At 37.1% G+C, this 17006-nt stretch overlaps 1 protein-coding gene across 1 annotated transcript in view; it reads right to left on the bottom strand.

Moving 5' to 3' along the window:
- Positions 1–17006, bottom strand: part of TENM2 (teneurin transmembrane protein 2) — a 600962-nt gene that overhangs the window by 411256 nt on the left and 172700 nt on the right. The window contains exon 4 of the mRNA XM_051631239.1: positions 14671–14946. Within this exon, the coding sequence (XP_051487199.1) occupies positions 14671–14946 (276 nt within the window). The remainder of the gene's footprint in view (positions 1–14670; positions 14947–17006) is intronic.

The following is a 17006-nucleotide window of genomic DNA, read 5'->3' as shown; positions in this document are numbered from 1 at the left end:
GCATGTGGCATGTTTCTAATTTTGCTATACTGCCAATTAAACAACCAACATCCCCAAAAACCCCACCAAAATGAACAGCAGCAACAAACAAAACTCCTTTCCAAATCCCACAAGTTGCTGAAGGACCTAGCTCTTGGCAAACCAAGAAACCCAACTCTCTAGGAAAGGGTATGGCTAGAACATGTTAGGATGCTGTCCATCATACAAAATATAGGAAACACAGGTCAGATTACATAGACAAATTAAGGGAAATCACTCCTCCACAATCCCACTCTGGATCACACCTGCCTAGTAGCTGGCAGCAAAGACCAGCTTTTAAGGAATCATCAGGTGACATAGACTTTGCACTCGAGGAGAGGTGGGGAGAAAATTATGGAATGCACTCTGCTAGAATGGGAGAACAGGAAGATGCTCAGAAAACCAAATTCCAGTTTTTCTTGTGTGATTTTCTCTAAAGAAGGAAAGCCAACTACTCTCTGCTACTATCAGACTCTTCGCACCACACCTGTGCCTCTGCACTAGCCCCACAGAGCAAAGAAGCCCTGGCTTACATCAGTATCCTTGCCCCTACAATATGTTCCCTTCCAACACTTGGACATTTGTATATGATGTTCATTTATACATCCAAGGTCATTAAGATTTGCTTCTGCTATACATCCCAATACACTGCATCCATCTTTTGAATCTCTGCTTCTCATCGGGAGAGAACTGTGCTTTAAAATCTGCAGTGTATTTTTTTTTTCTGCCTACCATGGGAAAAGATTTTCCAGCAGCCATTAGCTACAGCCATTTTCACATCTCATTTTAACAAGCTATAAAAGCAGAACAACATGCCAATTACATGAAATAAATAAAATGTGTGGGTACAAGATGGCTAAGGAAACCTTTTGCACTGCATATACTTGTTAGAGAGAACATTAGGGTTTCACTAATGCATTTATAAACCTGCAGAACAGTCTGGCACATCTGCATCTTCAGTACAACAGAACGGCAAAGATGATACAATCTGCAGAGAATTTCTATTTGAAATAATTTTAGATCTGTTTTATGTATACCCAGGAAGCTGCCAGTCAATCTGATCTTCAAACACGCTGAACTCCACCGAGGGAACTCTCGTAAACTGCAGACTGTTCACCTAAATGCATTTATTTTAGTAACATGAAAACTATTTGCTGGATTTGACTAATAGTAAGTTGCACATTTGGAACTTTGTTAAATAGCTTAATTGTGTAGCAGAGAATATGGTAGTTAATTTACAAAAAAGGACGCAGAGGTGAATTTTACGTCTACATCTCAGAACAAAATAAGTAAATTCACTGAACATATGGCTTATTAAATTTAATAGTTCCTTTCCAAGATGATTCTGATTGCCATGTTTTGAAAGACAGGATTAAAAAAAAAAATCTTTTGGATATTTGCCGTTAAGCAGATATGCCATCTGTCTCCCCAAACGAAAAGAAACTCAAGACTTTGATTACTATTTTCCTAAACAAGATTTAGGGTAGTGTATTTCTAGTACACTGATTAACTAGATCTGACATCACATCTCGTACCTGTTTATTACTCTTTTTCAAAGAACAACCCACACACACACAAATGTACTACATGCTATATGAGGAGAGAACCATAAGGAAGCACCAGGACCTCTTGCATCCCTTTCAAGCACTGTTGGCGACACGGTGTTATTCAAATAGGCATCTTGTATTTTCACTGAAGTTTTAAGGAGACAGATGTCTAAAGTATAACACTCCAAACCAGACTTAGAATTTCTGTCATAAAATGCTCACATTAAAAAAAGAAAATAAAAAAGGAAGCCACTCACAACCGTCATTGTAAAGGTAAGTATCACAAATAAGATGCTGGACTGAGCAGGTCACATGAATTCTGTACAGACTGGGAAAAAATGCAAGTCTGACAATATGCCAAATTATTGTAATTTACATATTCTGTACTTCAAACTCATTTTTTCCTGTCTAGTTATTTTCTAGGGAAATCTTTTTCAGTAGTAGCCTTTAAGCCAACACAAGCAGTAACTCACCTGTGTCTGAACCAAAACGATTATTTCATTCCCACTGATAAAGGTATAGATTATGCATCTACTTTTTAAGTCATCAAGTATCTCTTTTAAATCCAGCATAAAGTGGGAGAGAAGCCCAGGAGCAGTGATAGATGGGCTATTGGCTCCTCATCAGTCATGGGGGCTGATAAGATAACACAGCAATCACTACAGCAGAAACACTGTACAGTCTGGTCCTGACTCAGAAGGTGAATATCACTGTTCATTTAAATCACATGAAGCTTCACTTGGGACTTTGGGGCATACTACATACAGCACATTACAACAGAGCTAACCAATATAAACCCTAAATATAGTCAAAGGCGTGGTGGAAAACCACAAGTGGCAAAAAAATAAAAAATAAGTTAAAAACAAGTTTAATCACCGCAACCCCATGTATGCTACGGAACTGATTTAGTGCTGCAAAATTTTTCTGCTGTTTTAATAGCTGTATAAATCAAAGCAGCTTTTGAATGAGAGCTTGACTCCAAACTCACTCTCCCTCCAACAGTGACAGGTCCATGTGGCACTGCCCTCCGTGCCCCCAGCCACTGCTGCCTGGCAGGACAGCACAAGGCAGCCGCAGGCAGCTCTAACAGCTCCCTTTTCTGTACACTGCAGACAGAAATGAGTTATATGAAGGTTGTAATGACCTTAGAATAAAAAATAAAAAGGTGAAAAAGTTGCATTTTAAGCTTGCTCTTTTTTTTTTTTTTTTTTCTGTCCTGAGACAACTCAGCCAGAGCAGAGTCACTGCAACCCTAAGGCAGCCTGCCTGCCTTCCACCTAGACAGAAGGGCTCTGGATAAAACCTGCACAACAAGCAACAGTGCAGAAGCATTTCTGTAGCACTGCTATATTAAATACATAAGTAGTATATGGGGCTGGGCTTCTGAACAGTCACTGCATTACTGCTGATTATTCCGTGTCAGAGCGTTCTAATGTCTCTGAAAATACAAAATAAAATAAATATTACAAAATAAAGTATTTGCAATCACATTGATACTTTTTCTCATCAAACACAATTTGGGTTTCTAACAAGCACATATGCTACAGAGCTTGTCTGTTGGTTTATAGAAAAAACTTCTGAAAGTGTGTCTTTGGGTCTATACTAATTTCAAAGTCACTGTCTATTTTCTCTTCTCTCTCCTTGTGCAAGTTTGTACATCTTTATAACACCTTCTGATTAATTTATCACATAGTAAAGATCTTAAAAAATCATTATCCTTTTGATCTAAAAATCCTTATATTTCATCTTTAATATGTTCTTTTGAGAGGATCTTTCTGGAGAAGTTGCCACGTATGCTCTACTCCTCTGAGACATAACAGCAGAGCTCAAGTAAGACTTGAGGAGCTTCAAATCACATTCAAAATAGTTTGAAAAGTTTTTGTTTGTTAAAAAAAAAACAAACCCCACATTTCTTTCATGCTAAGAAAAATCAGAGTATGATTGCAGTGCATATGGCACAGGAAGACTAACAAAAAGGAAATACATAAAACCAGTATTTGAAAGAGTGTCAAAATCTATCACCACAGAAGTCATGTGAAGCATTTCTAACAACCAGACTCAAATAAGGAGGGACAAAAGTAAAGTAAAATATTGATTTATTCAGAATATTTTTCTAAGAGTATAATTATTTCTGTAAGATGATCTATTCCTCCATTTTTTAAGCCATGCGATGAATTCATTGTACAGAGGAAAAAAGAACAACCCTTGCTTTGCAGTCATGCTCTAATACTCTGCTCCATAAGGAGTGCTTTTAAGCCATCACGTGTCAAGCAAAATGAGGAAATTATCTGGGACCATATAAAGTCTAAAGCTCAAGGCACTGTGTTGTACTTTTAAAAAAAAACAGAAAGTGAGAATAATTGGTGTTTCAGGTAAAGAGGAGCAAATGCCTTAATATTTTTACCAAGACTGGAAATGATGGGAGAAAAACATTGTGAAAAGTACCAATAAAAAAAATGAAATATCTAAAAAAAATTAAATATTTAATATAAATCACCAGGGGATTAACCAAAGCCATAGAAATCATACAGCTACCTGGTCTACTTCCCTTATACTTCACTATTTACAATGATTTTTCTTAATGATGCTCCCTGTGCAAATCCTCCCCCCACAACTGAAAACAAAGTTGAAAACAAACTTAATTATTTAAATATAGTTTTAACTATATTAAATAGTTATATTAATTAATATTAAGTGTTAAATACATTGTTTCATAGAAATAACTATAAAATGTATAAATAAAAAGGAGAAAGAAAATGCAAATCCAAATATTTGTATCTCACTGACAAACATGTAACACGAACACAAGTATTCAGTTCCTACGAATCTTGGGGCATTCACTGGCACATAAACCCTTCAAGACCAACAGCTTAGAAGGTTTACTATAGTAAAAGAGGTTCCTGAAATGAACATCAGCATTTATATACAGATGAAAACCACCAAAACTCAGTATTGCTACTGCATGCTTTTAAAAACAGCATACACATAGGGTTAGGAAAATAATTTTTGATGGCAAATTAGTGCTCCAGGTTGCACAAGTGTGTCGTTTCACTGGCTGTCCAAAACCCAAGCGTTTGATGAGTTCTCTGCAGCCTCCCTGGACTCCTCCTTCCTTTGCACTTCACATCCCACTATTTGTTCTTATCCTCTCCTCTTTCACACTGCAGGATGTCGCAGTCTCAGCTCTGCCCCACACGTTTTCTCTATTCATTGTACAAAAATGTTCAGAAACAACTTCACAGCAAAAGTAAAGTGATATTATGCTTTACATGGCAAAATGAAGTATAAAAAGAGAGAAAGAAAAAAAAGAAAGAAAAAAAAGACCTACAAAAGACAAACTCCACTCTGTTGATCAGTTATATCCGTTCCCTTGTTCCGTCCTTACTCACACTGCGTAATATAGCTTAAAGCTATATGAGGGAGATAGAAAAATAGCATACAAGTCCTCAAAAATAACTCCCCTCCTTTGAAAGAAAACTGGAAAAAGGAGTGACTTCACAGCAATTAATTTTATTTCAAGTTTACTAAACAGAAGGGTTTTATGGAAAACGGATAAACCCATTTCTTACCTAGTACCACTCAAGTTGTTTCTTTTTTTAAAAAAATCTTTTTTTCCCCCAGGAATCATGATTACTCATTCTCACAGCTCAGCTTCTGAGGAACCAGAAGCTGTATTTTTATTCTTGAACACTAATTTGATGTTGACAAAAGTCCCTTAACCATTTCTGTGAAAAAAATCCAACCGCTACCTTTCACTATTTCTGAATAGTGCCAGTCACGGCTCTAAGCAAACAAATGATGCTCACATATTGTGCCTTGCCTACAGGCATGTTGTTATCATTGAATGATATTCTCTCTTCTTACAAGATGGTATCTCAGTTTCAATAGGGCTAACATGGCAGGGAAGTACCAGATTCCACAGGTGTCTCGAGCTTTCTGGCAAATACAATCTCATCAACTGAATGGTTTTACTCTCCATACCAGCAACGTGCTGCTGGAAAGCCTTAGAACGACTTGAACACTCGGCAAGTTCAGAGATATTTAGAACAACTTCAGAAATCACAAAAGCCATCCTTTCCACTGAACTGTTGCTCAGCTGGAAAATCTGCCCCAGAGGTATTATCGGAAGGTCCTCAATAATACCAGCATGGCTCTTAATAATTAAAAAGTAAAAAAACCTACCAAAATTTCCTCTCCCATCTTAGCCTATAGGAAAAGAAGCTTGATAAGTTCATATATTTATTTCATTTACCTGGATAGCTGCTTTGTGTATTTGAGAGCACAGAAAAATAATGAAGGATGAAAGGTCTAAAACTGCCTCTTCTTCTGACACCAGCGTTGTTTTGCTGCACAGTACTAAGTATCTAGAAACTTGAGGCTTCTCTTAGAAATGAGTGATGTAGAGTTTGCAGGCAACTCCACTGTAAGCAGTACCTTCTTAGGGCCTCGTTGTTCCAACTACTGCTTAATTTCCTGAAAACAACATCACCTGAAGAATTGAACCCACACACAGCTCTGCTACCAGTTGTGCAAATTACTCACCATAAGCTCACTTCTTCTTGCCATTGCTTTACACAACCAAAGAAAGAGGAACCATTTATAAGCAGGACCTCTTCCAAAATTCAGCGGTTTTTAGCACAAGAATGTGGAAGATCACAGCAATGGCCCCCTCTGGTGTCAAACAGTAACACATTATAATGAGATAAATTATTCAGCCAAGAAACAGCTTATTACATGAAAATCATTCCAGGGGTAAGTTGCAAAATACAGGAGGGGATTTAAGAACACTGACAACTTGCCTTGAATAGCTAGCAACTTTACTGAAAAGGCAAGTTCTTCAAAATACTTCTGTCTCTCTGGCATCACAGTACCTTCCTTTTATGGGTTCTAATCCAATTTGATGTTCTTTAACCATCAGACAGACAAAGCTGAAATAGGAAAAATGATCCTCTATTGTCATCATAGATAGTATTTCATGTTCACATACAGTTAACATTTCAGCATGGTCTCTGTCATGCTACGAACAGCTTTTGAGATGCTGAAGAACCCTGATGAGAGGTCCATGAACCAAGGACTCAAGAGGAGAGTGTTTTGGAAGTGGACATGAGAAATCTTTCACTTGATTTGAGGGGCAGAACTTCAGCCTTGCTGAAGCATTGCCAATCATCCCCATGGCTTCTTACAGCAACAATGGCAGAAAGTCAGCAATTTCAAATGCTACTAAAAGACTGAATGAATACATAAAAATGTTCTCCATACCAATGTCAAGGAAGGAAACTGCCATAGAATGCATAAAAGCTTAAATTAAGGAGGAAGTTGTCTTTAATCCATGTGACATACAGTGAAATTAAAAGTAAAAAACCCCAAACAGTTGAATTCCAGATTTCTGCTATAGCATTTGTCACAGTTCCAGTTCTGACAAGAGCTTCTGCAAAAATTTGACTCACAAAAAAACTTCATAGGTAAAAACAATTTGGGTTCATGAATTAGATGTCTGCTCTTCTGGTCTACAGAATGGAACTTATGTTACATGTTTATAATTTACTACTTAAGGATTTATTTTTTTTTTTTATTTTTAATAAAGGAAAGTAATAATAATAATCCCTCTTGAAAGTCAGTGATTATGGGGTCCTTTAGTTTTCAACAAATTCTGTTCATTCTTGTATTTACATAATAAACCTTGGCACTAAAAGATCTAAAATAGTTTCCTATCAATTTTCTAAGTTAAGGTGAATGTTGTTCTACCCAAATAGGATGTTACATTTCCGCACCACATCAAAAATCAATTAAAATACATTGTCTTCAAAAAGATGCCAGATTAATTGAAAGGAACAGTGTGCAGAGTGTAAACACAAAGTATATGAAAGGAAGTATTTAGAGGCAGTAGTATTTAGAGGCAGTAATAATACCTAAACAGCCATACCCCAGTGTAGTTGGACTTGTATGGCAAACAGGCATTCACATTGCTGTCAGAGTTCATTGGTCAGACTCAGGCCTTCATAAGCAAAGGGTTGAACAGAAAAAAACAGTATGTACTTTGGCCTAATTATGCACTAATCAGTGAAATATGCAAGTCTTTGTAATGACGAAGATTATTAATAGTGGGATATGCTACAGGGCAAAGGTGCCAGTGTCTGGCTTGACAGATTTAGAGGAGGCTTTTGGTAAAACTTCACAGTCTTTTGAAAGGGAAGGCAGAAAACTTCAGTGCATGAGTTCCTGTGATGTGTACTTCAGTTTACAAGGGAAATGTGAAAAACATTTTTTTGCTTCACCATAATAAATTTTTGTTAAGCGTCGCATAAAGGCAAACCTTCCTGCAAAGGTTTTATCACTCATCAGCCACTCACAATGCATTTATTACCAAGTTGGATTAATTTTATCAAATACACTTCTCTGTTATAGAAAAGTATAAACAGGCATTATTCTAACTCAGTTATACTTTGAGCAAAGGTGCTGCTGCTTGCTTACCCAGATGACCTATATCATCTAGGTTTGCTTTATTAAAATTAATAATTGACGAAGTGAATGACATGCTGTAGTAGAGTTCTTGTTAAATACAGTTTCATAATTTATCTCAAGTAGATGGGAAGGCTCATAATGGACATATTAATTGAAAAATCTCATGCTTATTTTGAAATTTTTTTAATAAAACTCAACATGTCGTGACCTTCACAGCAAGGTGCAGATACAGCCACACACAAAAACTCTTCCCTTACAAATTCAAGAAAAAGGAAGAGAGTCACAGCAGTTTTATGAACCCAGCTGGTACAGTATTGCCCACACAGCCTGTATTTCTTTCTTCCTCAGTTTCCTGGCTAAATACTGGCTTTCATCTCCCAAGTCTCAATTTCTGGTTGCTTTGGTTCATGCAATTATGTAGGGGATATGGACATAATCCAAAAAAGCTACCTTGAACAGAGAGACTGCAAAACAGTACACAGCTTGAGCTTCTGCTACCATCAAGAGTCTGCTATAATCAGGACTAGAAATACATATACAGAATAAAATCTGAGGTGCTGGGGTACATCCTTCTGGTCAACACTAAACTGAAGAGAAAATCTAACGTCTGCCAAATTACTGAATGCCAGCTGCAAGCAACTGAATGCCAAAATGGCATTTGTCAAACCCTTTTAGGACACCTAAGCACAGCTGTCACTATTGCCACATGTGCATCCTTAGTCTCTAGAATATCATCAAATACTGTGTTCTAGATAGTATCTATCGAGCTCTTCCAGTATAGCTGTAAAGTTTAGCACTACTCCCATTGCATCCTCCTGCTGATTTACAGTACAGTTTTATTGGATTATATTAAAATTGTATCAAACATTTAAGATTTTATATACTGTCATTTCAGAGGCTTTAAAGTTTACCAGTACTACTATTTTTTGTCCTTAAGCTCATCATCTAGCCTCATGCTGCACTGAATGCACAAGCCATTTACATAGACCAAATTGTAGTTGATGTGTAGTTAAGTCTTTAAAAGTCATTCCTGCTAGTCAACCCTCATTAGGAAACCACTTCCTATCAGAAGTGCCCTCAGGTTTTGAGAGCACATCAAAATTGGATCCACTTAAGCAACCAAGCTTTGATACTGTGCGTAATGACTTTCTAAATTTGTCATTTACAAAGCACTTTATAAGCCTTCCTAAAGAAGAGATGCACCAGCTCATGCGCCAGCACTCCCTAGCACTGCTGCTTAACAAGTCTACCTGATGTATGACGTATGCAGTTCCATTTTATGAGTACCTGACATTTCATTTCAATCTCATCCTTTCCTTAGAACCACCTGGACACTTCCTCAGTTATGAACACATCAAACAACTGTGGTAGCATTTCCTCTCTTCTCTTTCCTATCTGTCCCTCCTGCTGTTTCCAAGCTACCTGGGTCAATCAGGGAGAGAAATGAGCACAACATTCCAAAACAGTACTAAGAGATTAAAATAGCACTCTGCTATGTGATTTACAGTAACTCTACAGTTTTCCTGCTGCTGCTTGTAAACAAAATATAGATACTATCTAAAAATGATAAGGGTATACTGTCTTGAGACCCCACCTGCAGTACTGTGTCCAGTTCTGGAACCCCCAACACAAGAAGGATATGGAGCTTTTGGAGCAAGCCCAGAGGAGGGCCATGAAGATGATCAGGGGGCTGGAGGACCTCTCCTATGAAGACAGGTTTAGAGTTGGGGCTGTTCAGCCTGGAGAAGAGAAGGCTCCAGGGAGATCTTAGAGCACCTTCCAGTACCGAAGGGGCTACAGGAAATCTGGGGAAGGGCTTTTGACAAGGGCATGGGGTGATAGGACAAGGGGAGACGGTTTCAAACTGAAAGAGGAGGGATTTAGATTAGATATTAGAAAGAAATTCTTTCCTGTGAGGGTGGCGAGATCCTGGCCCAGGTTGTCCAGAGAAGCTGTGGATGCTCCATCCCTGAAAGTATTCAAGGGCAGGTTGGATGGGGCTTGGAGCAACCTGGTCTAGTGGGAGAGGTGTCCCTGCCCATGGCAGGGGTGTGAAACTAGATGATCTTGAAGGTCCCTTCCAACCCAAGCCACTCTATGATTCTACAGCCTTTTTGCCACCAATTAAAGACCACACAGATCTGCTCCAATTGTATCATTACCGTGCAAACACTGCATTTTGATAAGGAAAGTATTTCCCACAGGCAAAAATTAATATTCCTTAAAGGAAGTAAACTTAATCTCCTACTTTTTAACCTAAACATAATTCTGTCACCAGAATGACTTGAATCCTCACACCTGATGCTGGAGACAGCCTGGCTGAGTGAAGCAGGGAAGATCCTCTCCAGGGACAAAATGAGATGAAGTGAGGAAAGGGAAAGTACATGGCACTACCAGACTGAACATCAGGACTCTCCAGGTTCATTCCAATAATGAACCACTTTTCCACATCTCAGCCAGTACAGCAGGGCTATCAACACAGGAATGGTTCCATACATTCAAAATTACTCACTTTTCACAGGCATTATCTAAAAGAGCTACCAAAATCACTGTGTTTTACTGCTGATTTATTTAAAACGTACAAACAGATTGTCACAGTATAACCTTAAACTATTTCCCTTGATTTGCTAAAGTTTGAAATTGCTTTATTTCTTCCCTTGGTGCTCAATTCAGCATCACTACTGCTGAGATATAAGCATTCCTTGATCATCTTTTCTGGTCTGACATTATTTTAATAATATGTACTAATACAAAAAATGTCAAGGTAACAACCTTCTACCAAAAAAAAAAAAAAAGTCACTACCACCATCCCAGATGTTTTCTCTTTTACAACAGGAGAATTATCATGATCTAAATTCATATCCAACTGAAAGCTCTCCTTGCGGATTCTCTTCAGGTCTATTAATTGATTTCAGCACTCTGAGAAGTGCTCTGAGATCTGCTCTGAATTTACACTCTTCTGTTCTCTACCTAGGACTATGTTTTCTCCTTTGTATTACTGGTTTCACTCTCATCTGTCTAATGCTGGTTGAGTTTAATCACCTCCCTAGCAGCCTGTAACTGGTCATTCAGTAACACTGAAGCCAGGAAAAGAGATTTCAGATCTATTGCAAAAGAATTTGGTACATCAGTCCTCTTTAATTATGACAATTATGTTTTCATGGGGTTTTAAATTGAAAGTTATTTTTAAGAACATAATTTTCAACTCAAGTTAAAACAAACAAACACATAAAATCCCTGCTCTACGTAGGGAAAGGGAAAGGGAAAGGGAAAGGGAAAGGGAAAGGGAAAGGGAAAGGGAAAGGGAAAGGGAAAGGGAAAGGGAAAGGGAAAGGGAAAGGGAAAGACACCCCTGGAAGAGTACTTGCCTTAATGTCAGTACCTAAACTTGATCAGCACCTAAGCTTTATTCTGGAAATAGGAATACTGTAGGCTGAGGAAAGAACCCATGAAAACTGATGACAAATGCTACTTTTGAGAAGTTTTTCATGCTTTTTTTTGGAATAAACAACTACAGGACATAAAAAAAAAGGATAGAAAAAAAAAACAACATTCAAGAACCCTCTGGTATATCCCCTATACTTGGTACCTATGGGCAAATAAATCAAGTAATTCTCTCTACAAAACTGGCACACGACATCAGAGGTGAGAATATTTCTAATTGACTTTTTACATGTATATGTATCCCAAAAAATAATTTACTTAAATCAATATATCATGTTGAATAAAAATCTGGTGAGCGATGTGCTGTTACATATTCGCGTTGCCATGTCTGAAGCAAAGATGGCCAGATCGAGACAGTAGTGAGATTTGGTAAGAACTTTGAGCCTAATCAGACTTGTGAAAATTAAAGTGTTGCTTTTCAAACTGGAGTATCAATAAGGTGTTGTATTAGGAGGAATTTTAGTACACCAATTAAAATATTTACGTTAAATGAGTTTCCATTATTTCAGTTTATATACAGGCACTTCAAACCTTCTAATATTTTAATGTTTCCAGAGTTCTAACTTATGATAAAATTAAATTATACTAAATCCACAAGTGCAGAAAATCATCATAAGCTTTGTGAATTGATTTAAATGGAAACCAAATCATATTATTAAAGGAATTAAAAAAAAATAAGCCTCCTCTGTGCTTAGAGCTGTACCAAAACTGAAAAAATAAATTTACTATTACAAGAAAAGTGAAAGGTACAGTTTGTTGATGTGGGGTTTTTAAACATATAATTCTATAAATTGTGATAGCATCTCAATATTAAAATAAATCACCACGTTTTGTTTAACTACTGTTTTGTAACACAACAGTTGAACCGTATCAGGTGAAAAAGCTTCAGCAGTACTATAAATTAATTCAGTGGTCTAGGCCTCATGAGTTCCCTCTAATATTGCTAGGCATGAATAGGTAAAAAAATCATCCCAAGAAATACCTTGGTTTATGCTAGCATTTTGCAAATCTCAAACCGTATCAGATAGTGAATTTCTCTTGAAGTACAGATTCTTGTTACTTGCTCTTCAAGACAATTACCTAGCAGGTTATCGACCTGAATCTGAAGGACATAGTGTTTATTATGTAGGCAACCACTGCTGGACACAAGCGTGAGAAATTAATGATGGTTTTGACAGTGTCCACACTGTGGTGGTGCTGAACCACCGGGGCAACTGTCAATCTATATGATAATGCATCCCAAAACTTCATAAAATCAGTGATGTGAAGAAGCATTGATTTTTGAGCTAGCCAGGATTTGTGATAGAGTAAGACTAAAAAGTTTACTGAAGTTAACACCTCTGTGCATATAGTAGTTGCTTCAAACTTGCCTGAGTTTTTTCAAACAACCCAACATACAGAAACTCTAATCACAAAAACCTTTCCAAGTAAAAATTAATTCCCCATACTGGTTTGTTCCTTGTATGCTGTTTGATCATATTCTTCTTACTAACATAATTGCTAAAAAAATTACCTATTGAAAAAGGACTCACTGCACTGTATTTCCAATTACGTAATAGTTCACTTATAAGAAGGAGGAAAACAAAATGCAGGCAAACACACTCATTCTATTTTCACTGCCTTAGAGAGTACGTATGAAAGTATCCTCAGATTACATTTTCTCAGCCAAAAGGTGTGGCACAGGGCTGAAATGGAGACTGACATTCAGGGAAGTGAATTCATGCTACAGAAATTATTCCCAGTCATTTCAGAAAGCCAGAATTTCATTAGTTAGGTTTGTTATTTCATAGTACACACAGTAGCCTTATCAAAACTATAATAAAGCCAATGGCAGTTGTCATCTTTTCTGCGAATGGTATTATGCAAAAAAAATAAAGGGCTGGGGAGGAGGAAAGGAAAAATCAATGTATCAGCTACTGATTGTTTTCTTTACAAAATACTGGCTTGATGAAGATGCATCCTGCTATGTCTATGAAGAAGAGATATTTTACTTGAAGGTGCAATTTAAATCAACAGAAAAAGACTGTTTATACAAACAAAATCAATTGCACTTTTCTGAAACATCAATATAAGATTTAATTCAGTTTTGCCTTGTTTGATTTGACAAGCAGTTGCTCGTGTTTCTAGGCACACTGACTTTGTTCAGTCAGTTAAGTGTGGGGAGGAGTGGAAAACAAAACAAAAAATCCTCTTCTGACAGGCACCCAAGATGTAACAACAAATTTTATCACAAATAATATGTTTAGCAGAGAGCGAATTTCATTTGCTGGTATCAGCTGCTCTGAGGGTAGAACTTCAGGGAGATTCCTCTTTATCTTCTTTGAATGGCAAGTATCAAAACCCTTAGTTCAGACTTTTAACTAAGCTGAGTTTGCACCTTTGTCACGCTATAGGATGGAGGACAAATTCCTGCAAATCCATTTTCCATTATTTTTCCTCTTCAGTTTAATAAAAAAATAGGTGAGCACAAAAAATTCCCCAGGTATGTAGCCAATATGTATGAAGAACAAGAATCTGGCTTATATGCATTTGAAAGGACAGCTGGCTTAATGGGGTTTCCCTTCAGAATCAACCAATGCCTAGGTATTTTGTCCCAAATTATTGTTGCACTGTCTGAAGTCTCCTCCCTGTGAGCTTAACAAGCTATACCTACAGAAGTGCTCTGCCTCAGTCTGGTCCCTAGGTTTGCTTTCTAAAAGCCCTCCAACACTTACTCATAAGCAAATAGCATACTAATTTTTTTTAATAATGTCAAAAATATGAAAAAAACCCCAGAAAATTAAATCTGACCTTTAGAAATTAGCACCATTGTTACAGCTGCTACTATATTGTAGGTTATCAATATTACTTCAAGCTGTGTATAAAAATCACAGATGATAAACTATTTCACTGAGGAAATTTTTCTGCTTGTCATCATTAAGTTTAATTTAATGTACTCTGAGCACAAACTTCTGCGAAAGATTATTGTGTGGAAAGTAAATTATAAAATAAAACACAATATATATCATATTATATGCTACACGTGTAGTAGAGTTGCCTGATACTTTAGCCTGATGCTAAAACACCCCAACATCAAAAAGCCGCTTTAGTCAAAGTGAGGAAGCGCAAAATTCACCTTCAGAAGGACATGAATGCATTTTAAAGCACGCTCATGTTCTCATACACGTGCATCAGGGATATACTGAAGCAAAAGACCTACCGTTCTCCTCGTCAGACTTATTCTCGTTGTCGGAGTCGGTGAGTGTGAGCGCCGAGTTCTCTCGACTGGACAGGCCGGAACTTCGCCTGGATTTGATCCCTCTGCCCCACAGCCTGATGGCACGTTCTGGAGACATCCCCGCCTCCGTGTCCGAGTCAGCATCAGAGCCAGTGCTCAAGGAATAGCCTTGATGGAGTATTCCTATGTCTGAGCAGTAGCCACTTCGATGGGGAGAGGGCTCACAGATTCCTAGTTCTGCAAGGGTGAAGTTTGTCCCTAAAAGGGCAATGAAAACAAACAAACCAAAAAAATGAGTGGCTTTATTTTAAGTTTGAAAATAACAGACTTTTTAAATTTCTCTTAACAATTCTGGTGTACAGATATAGCAAGACTTAACTAAACCGCACTGAGCACAGTTCAAATGGACGAAATAGACAAATCAAAGGTAGGAAAGGTTGAGCATTTGATTATTTGAAAAGGACTTTTTATCTAATGAAGATAATTTCCTATTTCATAGGAAAAAACCCCACTTATTTTGGGAAACAGAATTTACAGATTAGGATCATTTGAAAGAATGCAAACCTATCAGCAAGGTAACATGAAAACTTGTCACCCTTTGCTCTGTTACATTTGCTAAGAATGACAATTTAATACCTGCCACAGAAATTAAGGCAGACCTCAGTTTTTGTAATTGTTTCTTTACCTTTCTCACCATATGCAAGAAGCAAGTGTGCATCAACATCAAAATTAGGAGATCACTCGTTTTAAAGGCAAAACTTCCAGGAACAATGTCAAAACATGATATATAGGGTAACAGTCACTGGTGTCTAAGGCTTTCAAAGATTTGGAAAAGCAAAGTGATTTTAACTTCATTACATTGGGCTAAAAATGAAGAACAAAGACAGACTGAAGTTGCTGGCAGCACAATTGCCAATTATTTAATTATTTTCTTAATTCACAGGGTAACTAGATCTGTGGTCTGTCTTTCCAGATGGCAGCTTTATTTTGTTTATATTTTCTCCTCTTTCTCTGTATTTTTATCAGAGTGAAGATACACAGTAGAAGTTAATACACTAAATAAATAAAAAACATACTTGTGTCTTCTATTAATAAAGATGTTAACTGGGATTTAAAAAATAAAAAAAAGAGGTTTTTAACTTCTTCCACAGATTAGCTAGGAAAGAATATACAGCATTGTATCTACTGGTTCATCTATCTGTATCAGCCCTCTCCAGTCTCACATTCAGCTATTTTTAAAGTATTTTTTGGATATCGGGTGTACGCACACATCTACAAGAAGTAAAGCCGGGCCCTACTTCACTTTTACTTCTCATCAGTTAAAGGAAGGTGATGGATTTCTTCTTGAAGCTATGACTTTACCCAGCAATGGCTACACAGCAATGTTGAACATGACAAGAGGGAGGACACATGCTCTCTTTCACCCCTGGGTTCACAGCAAACAGGCCAGCAGCACGAGTGGCCAACACCACCAAGAAGTGCTACTGACTGGATACTTCTAAAGAAATGAAAGTGGCAAAGTTTAAAAAGAATATAAAAGGCTGACATTAAAAAGGTCATCTCTCTTCCATTAACACCAAATTCATGCAAACCCTCCTAGTTAGGACTGCATCTTCATCTGTCTTCTAATATTCATTCTAGTAATCAGAAATTCTGTGATTTAGTCAAAAGCAAAGAATTACACAGTTCTATCAATGAGCTTCTCAAGTTCACTTCAGTCTAGAGATTATTTGCCTTTTAAAAAATAAGAGCTCTAGCATGACCTTTAAATGAAACAGCTACTTTTAAAGAAAATTTAAATTTTAATCGTGCAATTTCAGTAGAAGACATTTAACAAAAAAAGCTCAATTGATTACTTTGGTTCCAACCATATTAGCAAGCTAATTTTAGACTCATTACAAAAATCAACCCAAAATATATGTTAAAAATGGATTGAAGTGAAGCCTACTAGTCCCATACTTTCTGACCTGCACAGGTCAGGAAAGTGATGTTCATGAAAGTGAAGTTTTTCAAGTTTTCTTGTTTGCTGGTGGCATAAATGTCTACAAATACACACCAATTATGAATATATTAGCTTAATTAAGCTGTTTTCCATACATGGTAAAACATGTTAATGATATTCTGTGGATTCTATCAGCCTTTACAAGCCCAGATGATTTCACTCTAATTAACATCCTATACTGACATCAAAATCTAGCTATAATATCTGATGCAAAGAGGAATCGTCAGAGAAATTCTTACTTTATTTGTCTGAGGAAAATGGTAAGGGCACTAAAAATGCAAGAACAAATATTGCTCACAGGAATCATTAATCCATT

This window comes from Apus apus, chromosome 13, assembly GCF_020740795.1.
Source record: "Apus apus isolate bApuApu2 chromosome 13, bApuApu2.pri.cur, whole genome shotgun sequence".
NCBI classification, from domain to species: Eukaryota; Metazoa; Chordata; class Aves; order Apodiformes; family Apodidae; genus Apus; species Apus apus.
The sequence above is the reverse complement of the archived record's forward strand: the minus strand, read 5'-3'. Positions and strand labels throughout refer to the sequence as shown.